At 30.3% G+C, this 20000-nt stretch overlaps 1 protein-coding gene across 1 annotated transcript in view; it reads left to right on the top strand.

The window, feature by feature from the left end:
- Positions 1–5379: 5379 nt before the first annotated feature.
- The window catches only part of LOC111679553, a 20570-nt gene continuing 5949 nt past the window's right edge, over positions 5380–20000 (top strand). The window contains exons 1-2 of the mRNA XM_046952448.1: positions 5380–5720; positions 5903–7335. Of these exons, the coding sequence (XP_046808404.1) occupies positions 5380–5720; positions 5903–7335 (1774 nt within the window). The remainder of the gene's footprint in view (positions 5721–5902; positions 7336–20000) is intronic.

Genomic DNA, 20000 nt, shown 5'->3' with positions numbered 1-20000 from the left:
GCAATTTATTGATAAAAAAAAACTGAAATTTCTAAATAAGGCTTTATATAGGTCAAATATGGGCCGGTCCACGGTAAATTTGGGACAGTTAGTTCAGCTGAGTTTCATTGCGATACAAATGGTTACAAGTCAACTTTAGACGTTTAAGGCATTTTTTTGAAGAGAGGTTTGTATGGGGGCTAGGGTCAAATAAGGGTGGATCCTTACGAAAATCTGCAGTGTCATTTATACTTATATAAAACTTATTTGAGCCAATTTTTAGAGAGATAGTAGAATATTTGACGTAATTATGGCATAAAAAGTTCAAATCGGGAGGTACGGTTGTATAGAGGCTAGGGTGGAAATAATGGACCAATTTCAAACATTTTCAATAGGCTTCGCTTCCCTGTGCCAAAACATGCTTGGTCCAAATTTCATCAAATTATCTTGAAAATTGCGGCCTGTACCTTAATCGACTCAGAAAATGATTCTGAATCGAACTGTCGATTTCGCCGACCATTTAGTATTAGTAAAAATTGTAGACGAAAATTGTGTAAATATACTGGTAACTAAAGAGTTGGACTACTATTTACATTTAGTAATAATATTAACATTCAGAAAATAGAGATTTCTGAACTACGCAGTGATGTAATGAAATCTGTAGCCATCAAACATACTGTTTGAGGTTAGGGAATGTGGAACCTAATTTAAATGAGAAGGTAAGAAAGAAATACGCTGCTAGTCCCTATTGACATAGGGACTAGACTTAAACCACAGATGGATAGGTACTATTATGCTTTATATAATATACAAGTTATTATCCCTTAAAATACAGTTAAGATTAACATCCTACGGTTACTCTCTCACTAGCATTAGCCTGTGGCGAATATATTGCTGTAAAAATATGTTTTATTCCAAAACTTTTCAAAAAACTATCAAATTCTTTACATTTAAATTGACTACCGTTATCCGATATTAAATATTCAGGAATTCCAAAACAATGAAAAATATCATCTTTCAAAAATTTTATAATCTGCTTGGAGCAAAATTTCTTCATAGGTCTAAGAAAAGTAAATTTGCTAAAATGATCTAATACTATACATATGCCTATGTTTCCTTGTTTAGTTCTTGGAAATGGACCGATCAAATCAATATACAACTTCTGAAATGGACATTCTGATTCAGACATGTTCCCCATCGTAGGTCTTCTAGAAAGGGCATCCGGTACGACATTGTCCCTCCCTCTTCTGTGCTCTATATTAAAATCAAATCCTTGTAATTTAAGTGACCACCTTGCTAGTCTTCCATTCAAATCATTTTGGTTCATGAGCCATTTCAAACTAGAGTGATCCGTTACAACTGTAAATTTATAACCCTCAATATATTTTCTAAATTTCTTTACAGCTAGCACTACTGCAAAACACTCTAATTCCGTCACCGTGTAATTCCTCTGAGCTTTATTGAGTTTTTGTGACATGTATGCTATAGGTCTTACGTATATGGTATACGTGAAATTAAACCATCTATATTTGGCATTGGGTAAGCATCTTTTACCGTAACTTCATTCAACTTTCTTGAATCTAAACAAAATCTGATTTTATTTGGTTTAATTATTAATACTCCTGGAGATGACCATGGTGACGAGTTCGCCTCTTCAATTACTCCTAAGTCAATCATTCTATCTATTTCCTCACACAGCAGTTTTTCCCGAGCAGGTGATATAGGATAATATTTTTGTTTAATAGGTTTAGCGTCCCCAGTGTCAATAATATGTTCGACTAATGTAGTTTTCCCTAAACCTTCACATTCAGAAGACGGAAATAGGGTAATAATAGCATTCAATTTTTGTCGTTGTAACGGAGAACATGGATAATAATTTTTTTCTTCAGCTAATGTAGATACTTCAGATATAGTAGGTATAATTCTAATATCAAAAAGATTCCAAAAATCCATACCGCAAATAATATTCTGTTTCAAATTAGGTACTATTAATACTTTAAGCCTTTTAGTTTTTCCCTCGAACGATAATTCTATTACTATTGAACCAGTCACTTCCTGTTGTTTTCCGTCCGCAGTTTTCACTTTACCTAAAAATTTATTCAATTCATTAGAATTTATTAGCTCTTCAGTCATTATTTGTTTTGCTAAATCACTTCCAAAACAAGTAATAATAGCACCACTATCTAATAGTGATAAATACATTTTCCCAAAAACAAACACATTAACATAAGGTCTAATATCAATACTGTTGGTAACAATGGCCGATATACATTGTTTTTGTAGGTTTTTACAATTTCTCCAGTATGTTTTTATGCGAATTGCTGATCTAGTTTTCCTCTTATTTGATTGACAAAATTTACGTATATTATTTTCGTTTATTTCCTTAACACGCGTGTGATATAATTGTTCTAAACAATTTAAAGAAACTTTTGTATTATTAAATTCAGAAGTTAGTTTAATGCCTTTCTGTATGGATGTGTATCCTTTTTCAGATGCACATCCGCTTTCAAGTTTAAATGTTTATTTTGTTTCTGACACTTGGAACAATTCGGCTTATAAGTATCCAATGTTCCACAACCGTAGCAAACAATCCTGATACCTGTGACTCATTTCATCACAATTCAAACATTTTAACAAATTAATATTAACTGCCTCAATTCGATCATCATTGTCATCACTATTATCTGGTTCTATTTTGTTATGGGATAATTCTGATATTTGACCATGGAAGTTTGCTTTCTAATTTCTCGTCTTAATGTCGAAATATCGCTAATATTTACATGCAATAATTCATGCCGAATATTATTTCTCAAATTTCTACTAATAATTTCCACAAGCTCTTGTTCAGTTAAAGGAGATCTTAATTTGTCTGCCATGCATAGCATAACATCTAAAAATTCATCAAATCGCTCATTCAACTTTTGTCTACGTCTACGCATATCATCCTTTATATCAAAATCTGAGCTCATATCCTTAAATTGACGTTTTAATTCATGACATAATTCCAACCAGGTAAATGAATTCCCAGTCTGGAGATGAAACCGCCAAAACCATTGTCTTGCCTTATCCTCAAACAACACATGGGCACATTTACATAGAAGGTTGTAATTGCCATTTAAATGAATAGATGTTAAAGTATTTATCCGATAAATAAACTCATCTACTGTAATTTCATCTAAGCTACCCTTAAACGTTACATGCCAATTGTGAATGATATTTGATGTTCTATCCTTGGAAATCGACAATTGATCGAAGGAATTATCTAACGGTCGTGAAATTCTACAATTTACATTCCCTAATTCAGATCTGTTCCTATTCTCATCCATATTTAAATTATAAGACGAAAGAACATTATGTAATTCACTACCAATCATTTCGGAAATTTCAGCTCTAAAATTATGAAAAGATTCGGAAATCATAGTTTGAACTCGATATTCTGAAATCGGATTATCGGCCGTTGTATGTGGTATTCTCTGATTACTTTGCGGATTTAATTCAAGTGCTCTGCGAGCCTGAGATCTAGTCTGAACCCGTGGTATAGCACCTTGAGATTGTGTATTAGGTTGATTAACATTTTCCTCAGTCGAGGTGTCATCAATTATTTGAACCATAGGTTCACTTGGACTACGAGTCAAAGGCATTATCACCAATTATTAATAAAAAATAAAATGCTCTTCCTTTTTGTTATTAAAAAAAATTCTCTCTCTTCTTTTTTTATATGCTTTTCCTTTTAAATGACTACTTCTAAGGTTGATGTTTGATATAATGTATTTCATATTAATTATCAAAAAAAAAAAATCCTGATACAAATAAAAGAAAAAAATTAATGAAATGAATAAAAATTAAATGTATAATTCGAGTAAAAATTTTTCAAATAGCATGTCAAAATTTAAATTCTCAAAGCTATACATTTAAAAAAATTAAAAGTTATAATTCTATTGCAAAGGTATGTCAACTATTCATAATTGAATCAAAATTCCAATTGCAAAAAGATTTATAGAATAAAATAAATTTATATAACATTTTATAAATGGACAGTAATAAACTAAAAGTTTATTTCTGTACTCCAATTTACAACATATTATATAAAAAAATAAAATAACTGAATAATAGGACTTGCATTAAACGTTAGTTTTTTTTAACTAGATGTTGATTCGTTTACTTTTACTATGCAGGCCCCACGTTGGGCGCCAATAATTATGTAACGGTTTTCCCGCTCTACCATTTATTCAACTCGACCTTGCTCAGGGAAATGGGGTGGGTGTGGTAGACATTACACAATCTTAAAAAAAAATAATCAGGATTTTAAAAATTTAATTTTTTTTAAAGAAACACATTTTTGGTACCAAGATAAAATATTTTATGCCATATGTGTTCCTTCCATAAATATATAAACATCAACCTTATTTTTCGTCAATTTCAAAAATCTAAATTTAATTCATTATAATAAAATATCTATATTTTATTTAAAGAAAATTATCAACAATTAATTAAACAAAATATTAATTAAAATAAAATATTAATGAATCCAAATATGTCAAATTCAAATCAATACATTAATAATATTAGTATACATTACTTACATAGTGAAATTTTTCAAAGTATTAATTCTCACAACTACAGGGTATTATATGGTCGGCCATGCGCGACTATACTTTCCTACTTGTTTAATATTGTCCTTGTCCAAACAGAATAGTACTTCGATTTTAAGAATGAACTCGATTTTGCCCATAAAGTGATCATGTTCATTACCGATATTCGAACCTTTTCTGTTTTCGATATATATTAATCATTCAGAGTGAGTTTCGGCAAGGTGTTTAACACTGTTTAATTAAGTGTTATACGTTGTTGGTTTTAACTCTACAATCATCCGTACTAATGGTAATGCTGATGTTGGTGTTAACACTTTCAACCTTTAGGTAATGTAAGACACATTAGTATTACGATATATCCTCTTCAAATCTTATTGAATATGGTTGCAAGTTGTACATAGTAATAAACTTAAAATCATATCAGTTAGTATCTTCAGTGTCTTCTGTTGTATAAAGTAATTTTTCTTACGCTTTGTTTCTAGTGACAAAAGCAAAGAGACTAGATTTGTCTACAATTTCAACCCTTTTTTTATAGCACAAATCGCTGATGAGATTACAAATAAATTCATAAACTTACCCTCCCTACTTCCAGTAACTTCTCTAACAACTTGTTTTTTCTTTTGTTTACATTTTAATTAATAAAAAATTATAAAATTATCTCTTCGAACTACATAATTGCAGTTAAACAACAAAAGTTTTCGAAATTACAAGAAATGTGGTCTAATTAAAAATGCTGATTTGTCAGAAAGTATGGGTCGTTCTAGGTATTTAAGGATATAACACGTTAGACATATCCAGTTTAATTAACATGCAGTTGTCAGCGAGAATAATAATTACTTTTTCATGGATTTCATTTGCTCAGGCTTTAAATATTAGTCAATGGAACTTTAATATCCTAAGACCTCAAAAATCAATTGATGGCGCCGTTTCGAAATATTATGAAACGAAAACATTTATGATGAGCGTTGGAGTATATATGGAATATTCGAAATATTATCAGAATGTAGTTTCAGATTATTTAACGGAAGCCTTAACGCATTCTAAATTCATGAAATATGAAATTTTTATGAAGTCCAAAAATAGCCACGAACGTGTAACCAAGGTTTCCTATCACAATTTATGGTATGTTGATTCGTACAAGGGATTTCGGTAAGTTTTATTTAAACTCACGGGGTTTAGAGAGATTTTTTTTTTTTTAGTTTGGACTAAATAAGAACAAAAACAAAGTCGACTTTATATTGTTCATATTTATCCTATCGATTTTTTCAGAAACTTTTTCGATTAGAGGACCAATAATTACAAATTTTCAATTTTTTTGTTCTTCTTTTCAGCTCATTATTGGTGGCCGTCAAAAACGATTACAACGAAAACATGGGTGAATATTTTATAGTAATGGATGTTGCGAAACCGTTAAAGCGAGACCAAGAGGTGAAATCTATATTGGAAACATCATTTCAATTGAATATTGTTGATGTTGTAGTAGCAGTATATGTAAGAAATGGAACATTCAAATTATATTCCTTCGATGTATTTCATCCTCATCATTGTCGCCAAGTTGTTGTCGAACAAGTGAATCTCTTTCGAAATGGACAATTTCAAAATAAGGAATTATTTCCCTATAAATTTAGAAATTTCCACAATTGTCCCGTCACCATGTACATACGGAATAGTTCATTATTTTATCGTTTCAACTTGACAAAAGATGGCACAGAAATCGATCACATTGAAGGCGTAGAGGCGAATATGATTCAGATAATGGCCAAAAAGTTAAATTTTAAATTGCGTATGTATTACAATGCTGGCGATAGTGGTGGTAGGGTGTATGAAAATGGCACTTCAGTTGGAACGTTTCGTTTTTTAAATGAAAACAAGGTGGACGTTTTACTGGGTTACTATCATTATCCTGTTCGAAGTCGTTTTTTTGCCGAAAGTACTACGTATGCATTTATGCCACTTGTCATGGTCATCAGTGAGCATAATCGACATGAATTTGTGGGAATATGGCTTATTAAACCTTTTGGTCCCATTACCTGGTTAGTTCTTGGTCTGCAGTCACTTTTAGTTGTTGTTATAGTACAATTAGCTCACTACTATTTGTCTAGGTCGGTTACCTGGATAGATATTGTAGGTCTGGCTCTGGGAAATTCCCGACCTTTACGTATAAAATCCTATGTAATCAAGTTTTCATTTTTTGTTTGTATTTTTGGCACCATGCTACTTTGTGCCACTTTTCAGGGACGTCTTTATAATGCCTTTAATAGTGGTAGTGTATTCAAAATTAACGACATAGAACAATTGATTAAAGCTAATTATACCTTCTTACTGAAATCCAATTTCGACAGTGATCTAATACAGTCATTGCACATTCCCCTTAAGCAGATACAACTTCTAGATGTGGTAGAGGATTATTTCATCTATGACATAATGCGCAGCTACCCGACTAATGTGGCAACACTTACCAACTATTGGGATTTTCAAATGTATGTAGAATCAAAGAAATGCTACAGTGAATTTGATATTTTATCTACGATTGTAGTCCTAAATCAGATTTGTGCTTATATGAAAGATCATTCGTATTTGATACAGCCAATTAATCGTTTAATTCATTCATTAAATGTTGCTGGTATTTTATACAAATGGATGCATGACCTGTCGAATTTCGATAAAAATAATAATATTGAATTATACATGAAACATAAGATGTCTACGAAACCAGTACCATTGACTCTAATTAAATTGAGAGTAGTTTTTATGGGTTTACTATGTTTTTATACTATTTTTATATTTATATTTTTTGGGGAGTTTATTGTAAAATATTGGAAAAATATTGTAAAGAAATTGAGAAAAATTAAAGGTTGTAAAAAAATTAATAAATAATAAATAAATATTGTGAATTTGTTCTAAAATTAACTAACATTAGATCTGGACATACTAGTCGAGATCACCACTCCAAAATACTGTATGAAGTAGGTTAAACAGCAATTGAGTGTATTTCTGTTTATTTAGTTGCGACCTTGGACTTCGGAGTAACATGTTCAATAGTGATTGCCAGTAGGGGCGATTGATTTGGATCCGAAGTACTGTTTGAGGCGCGTGCACTATTTACTGATGGATCGAAGATGGAATCTAATACTAGAGCCGGAGTTTATCTGGTAGATGGCTGGTTGGTTCGGTTATGCCGTCCTTTTGTTATTAATATAGACTAATCTACCAACCGATCCGGGCACAGTAGACTTGATTTTAGATTTTCTACTGTATTATGCCCAATAGCAACAAGAGTATTATTAGGAATATACAGGAAGAGTATAAGGATTTTAGTAGGAGTTATAATCATTATACGAATATAGATATTAACTACGAGCCAAAATCTCAGTACCATTTTTTATATGGATTGGTCCATAATAAAAATACAGTTATTGCAATGAAATTCGGCTTCCTTGCAAGTAAAAATTGTTTAACCAAATTGTATCGGTCCATAATTGATCCCACCTGTATATAGAATCCCCTTTAGAAAATTATCTTAACGATCATTGATAACTTACCGTCCGAATTTTATCTTAAGAAAAGGGGTTTGCTTATTTAAATACAAGTTATCCTTTTTACAAATCGGACGTGCATACCAGATACAGAATATGTCGGAAACTCTGATCGCAGATAGAATGTCTTGGTCATGCGGAATCCATTGCGACACAGATGGCTCTAAATTGGGAGGCAAAATGGAGCTGTGATTCTATATTGAAAACCCAAAAACAAAGATATACCACCGTTTACCCAATCATAATACAAGCTTCCAGACAGAAGTCTGAGCAATAACGAAATGTGTAAATTGGATTAGAATAAATATGACACCCACAGGGCTTAATCTAAGACCGTATTGGATTGCAAGAAAGCTTTAACTCAATACTCTTCCAGAGGTAAGGTTTACATTTCCTCACTAAAACTGATTAAAGAAATAGGGGTGTTATATTCGGCTATGCCGAATCTTATATATCCACCATCAAAACTCGTTTGATTCGAATGAAATCGTATGAAACTCGTATTTTTAGGCCAGTTATAAACGTTAAAGTAATTTTCTGAAGGGAACCTTATATAGGAGGGTAGGATCAAATATGGGTCGATCCTCATAAAATTTGGTAGACAGAATTTGGTTCGTATTAAATTATTTTTTTGTCGAATTTCATCTTTACACTCGTCATTAATCAGTGTTGCAGTAATTTTCTGAACAGGACCTTATATTTGGGGTAGTGTCAATCACGGACCGATCCTCATAAAATTTTTTAGAGAGATTTTGACTCGTATGAAACTTACTTATGTCGAATTTCATCTATATACTAGTATTTTTAAGACAGGAATGTGCGTTAAAGTCATTTTCTGAAGGGGACCTTATATAAGGGGAGTAGAATCAATTATGGGTCGATTCTCATAAAATTTTGCATAGTGACCAATATTTCGATGTGTTACAAACAGAATGACAAAAACAATATACCAAAAAACTGAGCTTCTGAACATTTAAAAATAAATACTTTAAGAGAACAATTTTTTAATGAAAACGACCTCACTCCAGGCCCAAAAGAGTCCTAGTGTATTTCTTCGGATTTGATCCTTTAATCAACCTTACCTAAGTCAATAATTGACTTAAAATATATTCCAAATGTAACCCCGATGTTTATAGGGGAGCATTCTTTTTGCGGCATATTGTTTGATGGTGAGTATATGAGATTCGCCACAACCGAATATAACACTCTCACTTGTTTTTCTTTAAATGTTCGAAGTCTTTTGAATAATCTGTCATAATAATAGTTAAATACATACTTTAGATGATAACAAATCGTGTACTTTTATTTAAATGCCTCATTATTTAATTATGACCGAAAAAGTGAAAATTTTTAAACATACATACAAACATACGTATTTTATTTAATTATGTCATTTTTATAATAAACATGTTTAACCTAAAATTGTATCTTACACTCGCTCATCTACATAAATATACATGTTATACGTACAAATTTGAAAATAGTTAATAAATGCCTATTATTTAATTGCGTACAACTATTTAATTGTTAATTTTAGTCCTTATCTCTTATACAAGATCTTAATGTTGAAATTATGTGAGATTTTATAAAAAAATTTATGCTTTAATATTCAAATTGTGTATATGAAAAGATACAAAAAATGTCCCAACAAATTTTGAAACTGTTAAATATACAAATTTCAGATCAATTACGACACTTTAAATATAACTAAAATAATTATTAATGTATATATAATTATTAATGTATATATTAATGTATATATAATTTTTATTTAGTTAGGAAACTAAGTTTCTCAACATTGGACTTTATGTTCGCATATAACATGCTCGATATTATATATGTATATTACTGAATGACCCTTATCCATCTTAGGTCTATTAAAAACGATCTCTGAAGAACTGGCTCGATGGTTCTGTAATCATAACATTTGTTAGAGGAATTTAAATTTCATGTTTAAGCAAAGATGGCACTATATGCAGTTGCAAAAGGGCCGATCTCCACTATCCTTTACAATACCTACTACAAACAATTAGTACAAAATTTTATCTGCCGCATTTGTCAGATTTGTATTTTTGAACCAATTTCAACCACTTCTATTAGGGTAAATTTATTAGGATAAAGTGGTCTGTCACATAATTCCATTTGCATCGAAGGAGAAATTATTATAAACTTCGCTTTCATGAGAAGGGCCAGGATTAACAAGCTCACCCTGTTGCTGCGCAAAAACTATAGACTTTACTTTGCATCACAAATCGGAAAAATATAAAGTCGGAAACTCCACCTTGGGTGTTACCGTGGTAAAAGATTGTAAGGATCCCTATTTCGACCCCAGGTCAAAAAATACCAAAGATTGACTGACTACATTTATTGGCAGCATCTCTTTTTCCGAATTGCAATAACGCCAAAATGGGGAAGGTAACATACCGAAAATCAGAAATGGAAAATTGTTTGTGTGAAAACAGGGGTGGAAAAACCTTAACAAAAAAATAATAAATCATTTGAAAAATGTTATATACTTATGGTGTCGTATTTGTAAATCTGGTACCAAGAACTATTTTTGTACTTTTTTTGTTATTTAACTGGTACTTTTTGAGTTTTCCATATTGCACATAGAAATATCAAATTAAACATGTAGATCCCGGAGTAAATTACAATTCTTCTTCTTTCAATAATATTAAATTTTGACGCATAAAATTAAACTTACAGAATTTTTAGTACTTTTTCTGTCTTTAACTGGTACTTTTTGGTTTTTCTGCAATAATAAACTTACTATTTACAAGAATTATTTTTTTAGACTTTTTAAATATTTTATAATATTAATAATACAGATTCGTAATATAATAATATTCGACATATGTATATGAATATAGAACTCTTATTTATATTTATTTAAAAAAAATAATTTCGTGAAATTTTCAAAATTGCACTTCATTTAATTGACCTGTATTAAACTCATCCTTGAAAATAATAATAATTCATTAGTTAATTTAAACTAATATCAAAATTTGAAAAACATATGATAAATAATGTAAAGATGTATGATGTATAAATTTAAACTTGAAATCAATAAATCTATTACCACTTTATCTAGAGACTTTACTCTAAATACGAATAAAATCATTTAAATTGACAGTACCTCTTCATATGAAGCAATTGAGTTGCCAATAAAATTACTATTAAAATTACTTTCTGCTTGATAGGTGGGTTTGTGTGTAAATCTTTAAAGTATCAAATACAAATAAATATCAAATACATATGTAGTTACGAATACTATTATATTAATGAAAACATAATTTTGACCTCAACATCTCAAGTCGACAAGACAATCGAAGGCAGACCGACAACCACAAGTACTACAAGCAAGTTGTATTGTCTTGAATTGAAGAGATTTACACTCGTTTAAATGATGAATTTGAATATTTCAAAATAAAACTGAACTAAACTGATGGAAAAGTAAATGTACAGAAAAATCATCTTGACAACAAAAACAATTTTTTTCTCTTAATTCATTGTTGTTATAGTTAATTTTTAATGCATAAACAAGTATAAACAAAAACAAAATAAATACATAATTTTTGATTTTATTAACAACAGAAATCGAAAGAAAAAAGTATTCAAGGTGTTTAGAAAGGCATACAAAATTTTAAATCATCAGACAAGATACTTGAGGACACGATTTTACCAAATTTAAAATTTATGTTTAGTTTATGAATTTATGTTTATTTTTGACTTTTGTAACTAGATTTTATGATTGAACATGAGTTGTTATAAATAGCTATATGTATATTATAATTAGGAAGTAGGTATTAAGTTTTTTTGTTTTTTTATCAAAACAGGTGCAGTTAAAGTAAATTGTTCTTCAGAAGATGAGAATAATAAGAGAAGTAGCTTCGTTTAAAATACAAATGGAAAAAAACAGAGCAACTGAATGTTACAAAAAAAATTACATCAAGGAATATTAAGAACGGTATCGTGTCATAATGTCCATAGGCGTTATGGCACACCAATAAGTGTCCATTGACGTTATGACAATTCTTAAAATGTTGTGCATGTGCATGGGCATTGTGATACTTTAAAAACAGAAATGTATTGGAAGTTTTGTTTAGAATTCAGGAAAGAGTAGTTGCGAATTTTGCCCGTTTCGACATGGTATACTGAGAATTCACAATATTTTGCAAAATTTGACATTTGAACTCCACATTTCATGGGTTGTGAATGTCCGATTTGAATAAAATTCGGAATATATATTTTATATTATCTAGTCTTAAATACCATGAAAATACTTTGTTTAAAATGTGCAACAGTAAAAAATTAATACGTATTTTGTAAAATTTTACAAAAAATTAGATTTTTCCAAAATCCACAGGGTTCAAATCGCAGGTACAGCTAAACTGTAAGAATTATTGATCAAATTTTTTTATTGTTTTATTCACTTATCTGTTGTCCATAAATCCCCATGAGATCATTTAAAAATTTTAAAATTAGTTTAACAAAGTTTCAAAAAAACTGAAATTAGAGATTTAAAACGGCCGTTGAAAAATATAAAATGGGTAATACACCTCCCGACGAAGAAGGATAACAAAAACACTTTCAAGTTTGCATATACAATCATTTCCGACTCTGAATGGAAATCTTCTAGTCTCGGATATTGCACAATATTACACTTATTCTTAGGTTGCAGAGGCCATTTTCTCTGGATTTATAATCTGTTAACGACCAGCTATCTTTCACCAATTGTTTTGAAAAATGGGAGCGTCATCCTGATGCTGAAGCCATACCATTCGGGAACACTCTTGAGGCGTTCCTTCTCTCAGCATCGATTCCGAAACATGCACCGGCTTAAATTAGCAAAGGTCTGATTTCATTGTATTTGTCGAAAGCTTTAAAGTTAGACCATACTCTTTCAGGACATCAGTTTACCATGTTTAACAACTTGAAAAAGTCCTACAGTTTAAATTATACATCTCTTAACTCCCCATACCTCCACAAGGTAGGTAATAACGTATACGACGACTGTAGCACTATGTCAAAACTTTGATGATCTATGAGAATTATTGAATGGTTATCTCGGAGAAGTACCAATTTCTTCAGTGAACATTACTTGAATTTATTAGAAGCAGTCTTTTCTTGAGGGAAAACATGAGTTTAGACCCGTAATCGATGAAGCCCAAAGGTCATTTTTATTTGCCTTCTTAACACCTGATCTCATGTCACAAGCAATTACGAGCAAAACAAGCGCTATCTGGCAGAACTTGGGGAATACAAAAAGAAACCCTATTGGCTACCTATAAACCAATATGCCAGTCAGTGGCCAAATTTGCTGGTTCAGTGTGTTCTCTTTCGCTGAGGGATGTACAGTGAAGAAAAATGCAATGCTGCTAAAATGTTGCCCTACGGACTTCAACGGATTGCATGCAAAAACCTCCGACACTAATTACATGAGAAAACGAAGTCCACCCAATTAAGGAATATAATGTCATTCCGACAAAACAATTTCTCTTGGGATGTCACCAACTTTGACATCACACAGTGGGATGAAAAGAGTACCAAATAAGTACCTCTGTGTAAACGAGTAGAATATTCATAGAGACGCCATCAATACCACGGTTTCAATTTACCGCATGAATGTCGTTCTTAGAAAACTCCCAACGACAAAAGAAGAAATAAAGAAGTACCTTACATTTTCTTTGGCACAACTGACATCAAAATGAAGCCTACTGTACCTGCATATTGCGTGTCGTCTATAATAAATTTCCAACATATCAACTCCGAGCTCCCGTATTAAAATTGCAGATTTTAAACTGTTACAACAGCAATGACGTATTCTTATACAAGGACTTATAGTACAATTGGGACGAACGACGAATTTTTCAGAATGATTATTCGTCGCCAGAAATAGTACACACTTGGGTGTATAAAAATGTACACAATCATTGCGTATGACAAAATTCGTCGTACGTAACGAAAGATGAACGATGAATTAATTGGGGAAAATTGTTTTAAGACCAATTCCGATAGTCCGAATTTGATGAAATTTGGCGAGTGTGAGTACAGTTTTCTTTACTATTTCCATGGAATACGATTGTGTTCCATTCGACGAATATACGCAACGAATTGTTGTCGTCTACTACGTCGTGCTATACGAAATTCGTCGTTCGTCCTAATTGTGCGTATACCATTACTTTGGTATGACTACATTATACAGTCTAAATTACTTGATGGTACAGAATAGTAAGTAAAAAACAGATTTTTAATTCCCTATTTGTAAGTACATATGTATCTACTTATTTTAGTACATATATGTAATCGAGTCTAGTAAGTACATGCCTTCATTGCCTTTTAAATGGAAATGCCAATCTATAAGTATTGAAAACTGATTTTATCCGTTTTATAACTTATTACTTTTCAATGTTAAGTTTTTGCGTAAATAGTTTCTTACGAGGAAATATTCAAACCGATAATTCCACACGAAATTATTATATTTGTCCACTTTACTGTAAGATCAATTAGCAAATAAAATTGATTAGTTTAGTATAAAATGGCCAAGTTAATGGTTGTCAAACAATAATGTCTAAACATCTTTTTTTTGGTTTTGACTGCCAACCAATCAATGATGTTGTTAGTATTAAATCTTTTGTTGGTCCAAGTGCGCGGTTAGTAACCAGTGGAGTCTTGTTAACATTGAGTTGGATTTTTTTTAATTTTTTCTTTATATTTTTTAGTTGTATAAAAATGTTACTTTTATTTGGTCTTAACACGTGTGTAATTAGATTGCAGTTTTAGATGTTTGTTTGTATACAAGATTGTTCGCAAGATTTTGTTAAGAGCCATGTTTTTTTGCTAATTTAACAACTTGTTAACAATAAATACCGCAAAATTTGTTAATAACAATTTTATTGTTTGGTACTTTAATGCAATTACTAAAAGAAGTTCACGAATAATGATTGTTTCTGAATTTTTTTTTTTTTTTATATAATTTCGATATTTTGAAATCAATACTTGACAGAAACTAACCCTTGTGACGGTTTCTTGAAAATGCCAAACAAGAGGGTATTGAATTTTGTGTGATTTCAAGGTAATAACAAAATAACAAAAGTGTTATGGTGTATGAAAAAAATAACAGAAAAAATTAATTGAATTTTATATGGGAAGAGAATACTATAACAAACAATACAAATCAACTTATAACAAATTGGATCAAGGAATTTGTATCATTATTAATTATTGATTACTTATTAAGTTTAATTTTTATTAAAAAACACATTCAGCATTATTTTGTTGATATGACTTCAAACAAAATATCATCGGTTGTTTGTTGTCTTGCAACTTATTTGTTGATTTTTTAGGTTTAGTTTAAATTTAACAACTCAATTATTTGTTTTGTTTGATTATTTGATGAACAAATTAATTAGTGCGCATCATGAAAGGCAATAAAATACATTAAAAAACAACTCACACAACATATTCCTACAACAGCATCTGCACGAGTTTAATTATTTTGTGAATTTTGTGCGATTTTTCACCTCAGGTGTATAGATGGATGTATAGATGGTTAAATCATCATGTTTGTTTTAGTTGTACAAATGTTTACTTTTTCAAACTTAATTTATTATTTTATATTCTATTGTTTCCACATAAAATTATTAATAATAATTTAGTAAATGTATATGATTTCCTTGATTGCAGCAAAAATTTATTACAAACTAACACGAATATTACTTACATATCCAGGAAAAACTCTAGATTATTTTCTAGTTCTAGAGTAATGTTATGTATATACGTTTGTTAGATCTTACAACGTTGGCAGTTAAATGCCAAATTTTGTCTTGCTATATTTTCAGTAATGCTTTTTCTGACAGCGTTGTAAAAGAAAATTTGTAAGTTTAGACGATTTTTAAAAATTTTTTGAACATTTTACTGACAATGTTGTAAGATCTGACAACCGCAAAAGATTTCACTTTATAAATCAACGAATGAAAGGAATTTGTCGACAGTATAAAGGACAAAGTTTTATTCTTTTTTTTTTTTTTTAAATGGTATTCATGCTGATGGCTTCCAAATTATTTGAATCATATCTGATATAACATGGCTTCCAAGTTATTTGAATCTAATTTCGAGAAAATTCTGGCAATGAAGGAACATTTCATTGTCTTCATCGAATGATCTAAATTCATTCTAATCTCCTCTTCCAATTGTGTATGATTAAGCCCATTAAGATTTGTCCTGTTATTTTTCCTTCCTGAAGTTTCTTTTACAACAAGTCAATTATTGCCTCTCTTACAGTTCAAAACCATAAATTACAAAATGACTGGGCATATAGGAGGAAACTTATATCCCGTGTAGATGGTGCTTTCGTAACACCGAATTTTAGTAGCATTTAATATTTCTCCATTTATTATCACTCAGCGAAGAAGACCATACTGGAACGTAGACCACTTATCGGCCAATTGTTTTGAAGGCACTGAAAGCTAGAGGTTTGAAAACCTTGCTTATACTTCGCAGTTTGCGCGACACTGCATTTGGCCTGTGAAATTATGTCTAAAATGTTGAGTGTTTTAATGTCGGAACAGGGACGCCTAAATTTGTATTTACCTAATTCGTCAAGATAGTGAAAAATGTTGCTGTAGACTCTGTTAGTGAAATTTTAAAATAACGTATAGTGTGAAATTGTTTATTTTTACATTTTTAACAACGTTTTGTAACTTCGTAGGAAAGAGTGTAGAATTGCTGACTGTTTTCAACTAGAAGTGTCTTTTCCTTATCATATGTGAAATTTAAAGAATCTATGCTCGAAATGAAAACTAGGAGTCAGGAGGGAAATCGGGCTTTAGGATTGTCCCTCTGTCGCTTTTTTTTCTCATTAATGTATCGGATTGATTCTACGATACTCCGCTCGTTAAGAGCCGTCGAGACCAATAGGCATATCAGGGGGTGTAGAGTTGTGAAATGTGCGAGCTACATTTGAATGACCGGCATAGAAATTAAGATCTCTGGAACTGGAACCAGTAAACGTTGGTTGGTGTAAACATCAGCGAGTTCGAAATACCCATTACATACTTAAAAGTCGTAACATCTCTTTGTTATCTTGTAGAATCCATTTTAATAACAAATATCAAAAGCCAATCAAGAATTCGGCATGTTAAATACATGGAAACCCATAAATTAGAATTTTCCAACTTTTGCGTCAAATCCATACTTTTGCACGAATTTAAATCGTGGAACCTTAAGCTACGGATCTTCCAGACATTCTCGCCTGTGTTATTATGAAATCAAGAAATCTGAATCAGAACAAATAAAATTCCAATAAATAAATTAAATGGAAGATGGATGGAGGGATGAAGTCATTGCAAAAGCCACTTTCAACATACATTTTGAAGACAACTTCAAATTTTAGCTGAAGAGAGATAGAACCGAAAGCATTTAATTACACTTTGTTCGTCATATGAACTATAGGACATAATAATATGTGAAGGTGTTATTATTTAAAACAAATAATAAGTATCCTGAATAGTCGGATGCAGGCGTTTTAAACCTTGCGGCATTCCGAACACCGGCTTCGCTAAATTAAGCCTTTTTTTTGATAAATACACTTTAGAAATCCATGGACTTTATTTGTTTTTTCTTATAGACATTTTGGACACTTGTAAAATTGTCATAACGTCTGTGGATAGTTTGATCTTTTAACCATTATTCAACCATAAGACATATTTTAACAATACACAAACAGAAAATATTCGAGATCATTAATAAACGTAATTTATTTGAAATATTTTCTATTATTACTATTCAAGAAGTCAGAGACATCATACAGTAAAAGGTCAAATGACCCCTGCGTCAAGTTGATTTTCAATACTCATAGGTAGTATTTACATTGTATCTTACCAATTCTAAAGCGACTACAATATGTATTTTTTGCATCTTTTTTCACTTACTTAAAATTAAATCTTATTTTGAAAATCTTATTGTTTGGTTAATAAAAAAAATTGTCCAATAATACGACATTGTTTAAACAAGTATTTGAAAAATCTGGTACAGTGTCAAGTTGCTTTTTGGTTCTATATGGCGAGATTATTTACCATTTATGAAATTGAAATACTTAGCGCAAAACATTAGCCATTGAAACGAATAAAAATTATTTTGATACAAACAAAAAAACATTTCCAAAATCAAAAAAATGTTAATAGACTTTATCGAACAACCAACTAGCAATTGAACTTGTCAATGCGAGTACTCAAACGAACAATATTGACAAAGTACAAAAAGAATAACATTGAATTCGTCTACTTTTTTTAAACATTCAACATCATCGTCATTGCAAGGCGTTTAGAAGTGTTGACATTGTATCGCCACCAGACGAATATAATTAAAACAAAATTTTACTTATTTATTTATGTTAATATTGATAATTAAAAAAAAGTAAATTCTTTAGCCCAAATACAAATCTAGAACTGAATGTTTTAAAACACATGACTATGATTCTAGATCATTTATTATTAAATGTTGTTTTGAAAAGTGTTGCAAAAGTATATTATTTTTATTATTTATGTTTAATACACACAGAGAAATTTCTGGATCAAACTCTAAAACCAATCCATTGCACTTTTAACCAATTAATTAGCGTTTTTTTACTTCTATGAGAAAATTATATTGATTAAATGGCATTTCATTATATTAATTAACATTTAACATATATTTTCAATTAAACCTAATTTTCTTGGCGTGTATTAGACAATAACAATAACAACAACAATTAACTTGTTATCCTCAATATGGATAAAAATTGTGTTAAAATAAAATGTTTGCAATTCAATGTGAACACGATGCTACAGACATACGAAACTGTTTTATTTCATGCAATAAAAATAGGAAAAATAATAATAAAAAATTTAAAATTAATAAATAATAAAAATATGATGATACAAACAATGTTTGACTTTTATGACAAAGTACGACTATAAATATAATTTAATAGTTAAAATAATTATTTATTTACCACTGTTTCAATTATTTCTTTAAAATATTTTATTAAAAAACAAAACAAAATATTTACTATTATTGATATGTTTCGTTTTGTTGTTGTTAAATTTTGTTTAAACAAAATGTTTGTTCACACAAAACTAATTATTGCACAATATAAAAACAATTTAAATGAATAATAATGGGAGTCATAAAAATAAACCAAACAAAAATAAAAAAATGAGCAAAAGTAATTTTTAACAAAAGGTTTTATTTACAGTAAAAGACAAAAAGATTAATTAACTTACTTTTATGGTTATTTATTTGAAATATTAAAAACTATTGTAGAGATAGTTAGCAAAGTTTTCAATAATTAACGGGAGATATAGTGCAGTCTGTTGTGCGAGGCTTGTTTGAAAATCTAAGAAGAATCTTGAGTATATATAGTCTATAGTAGTTTTAATAATACTAGTCTTGCTTATTGTCTAGTTTGTACTATTCACTATAATCTAGCGTATAGTCTTGACTTCAGTCTAGTCTATAGTGTTTTTTTACACAGTCTATTCGTTAGTCTTGTTTATAGTGTAGCCTATAATCTTGTCTATAGTCTAGACTATAGTCTAGTGACTAGACTATAGATTAGACTACAGACTACACTATAAAAAAAGACTATAGACTAGACTGTGTAAGACAATAGACTAGACTACACAAAGGACTAGACTGTAGTCAATAATATAGCCTAGATTATAGTGAATACTACACACTAGACAATAAGCAAGACTATTGAATAGAATATTGTCAAGACTATAGACTAGACTATAGTCAACACCATTATCAAAACTGCAGACAATATATACTCAAAATTCTCTAAACAAGAATATAGACTAGAATAATAACTATACTATAGATTAGACTATAGACTAGAGTACATACCAGA

The sequence above is a fragment of the Lucilia cuprina genome, chromosome 5 (assembly GCF_022045245.1).
Source record: "Lucilia cuprina isolate Lc7/37 chromosome 5, ASM2204524v1, whole genome shotgun sequence".
Taxonomy (NCBI): Eukaryota; Metazoa; Arthropoda; class Insecta; order Diptera; family Calliphoridae; genus Lucilia; species Lucilia cuprina.
This window is presented reverse-complemented; position numbering and strand designations above follow the sequence as displayed.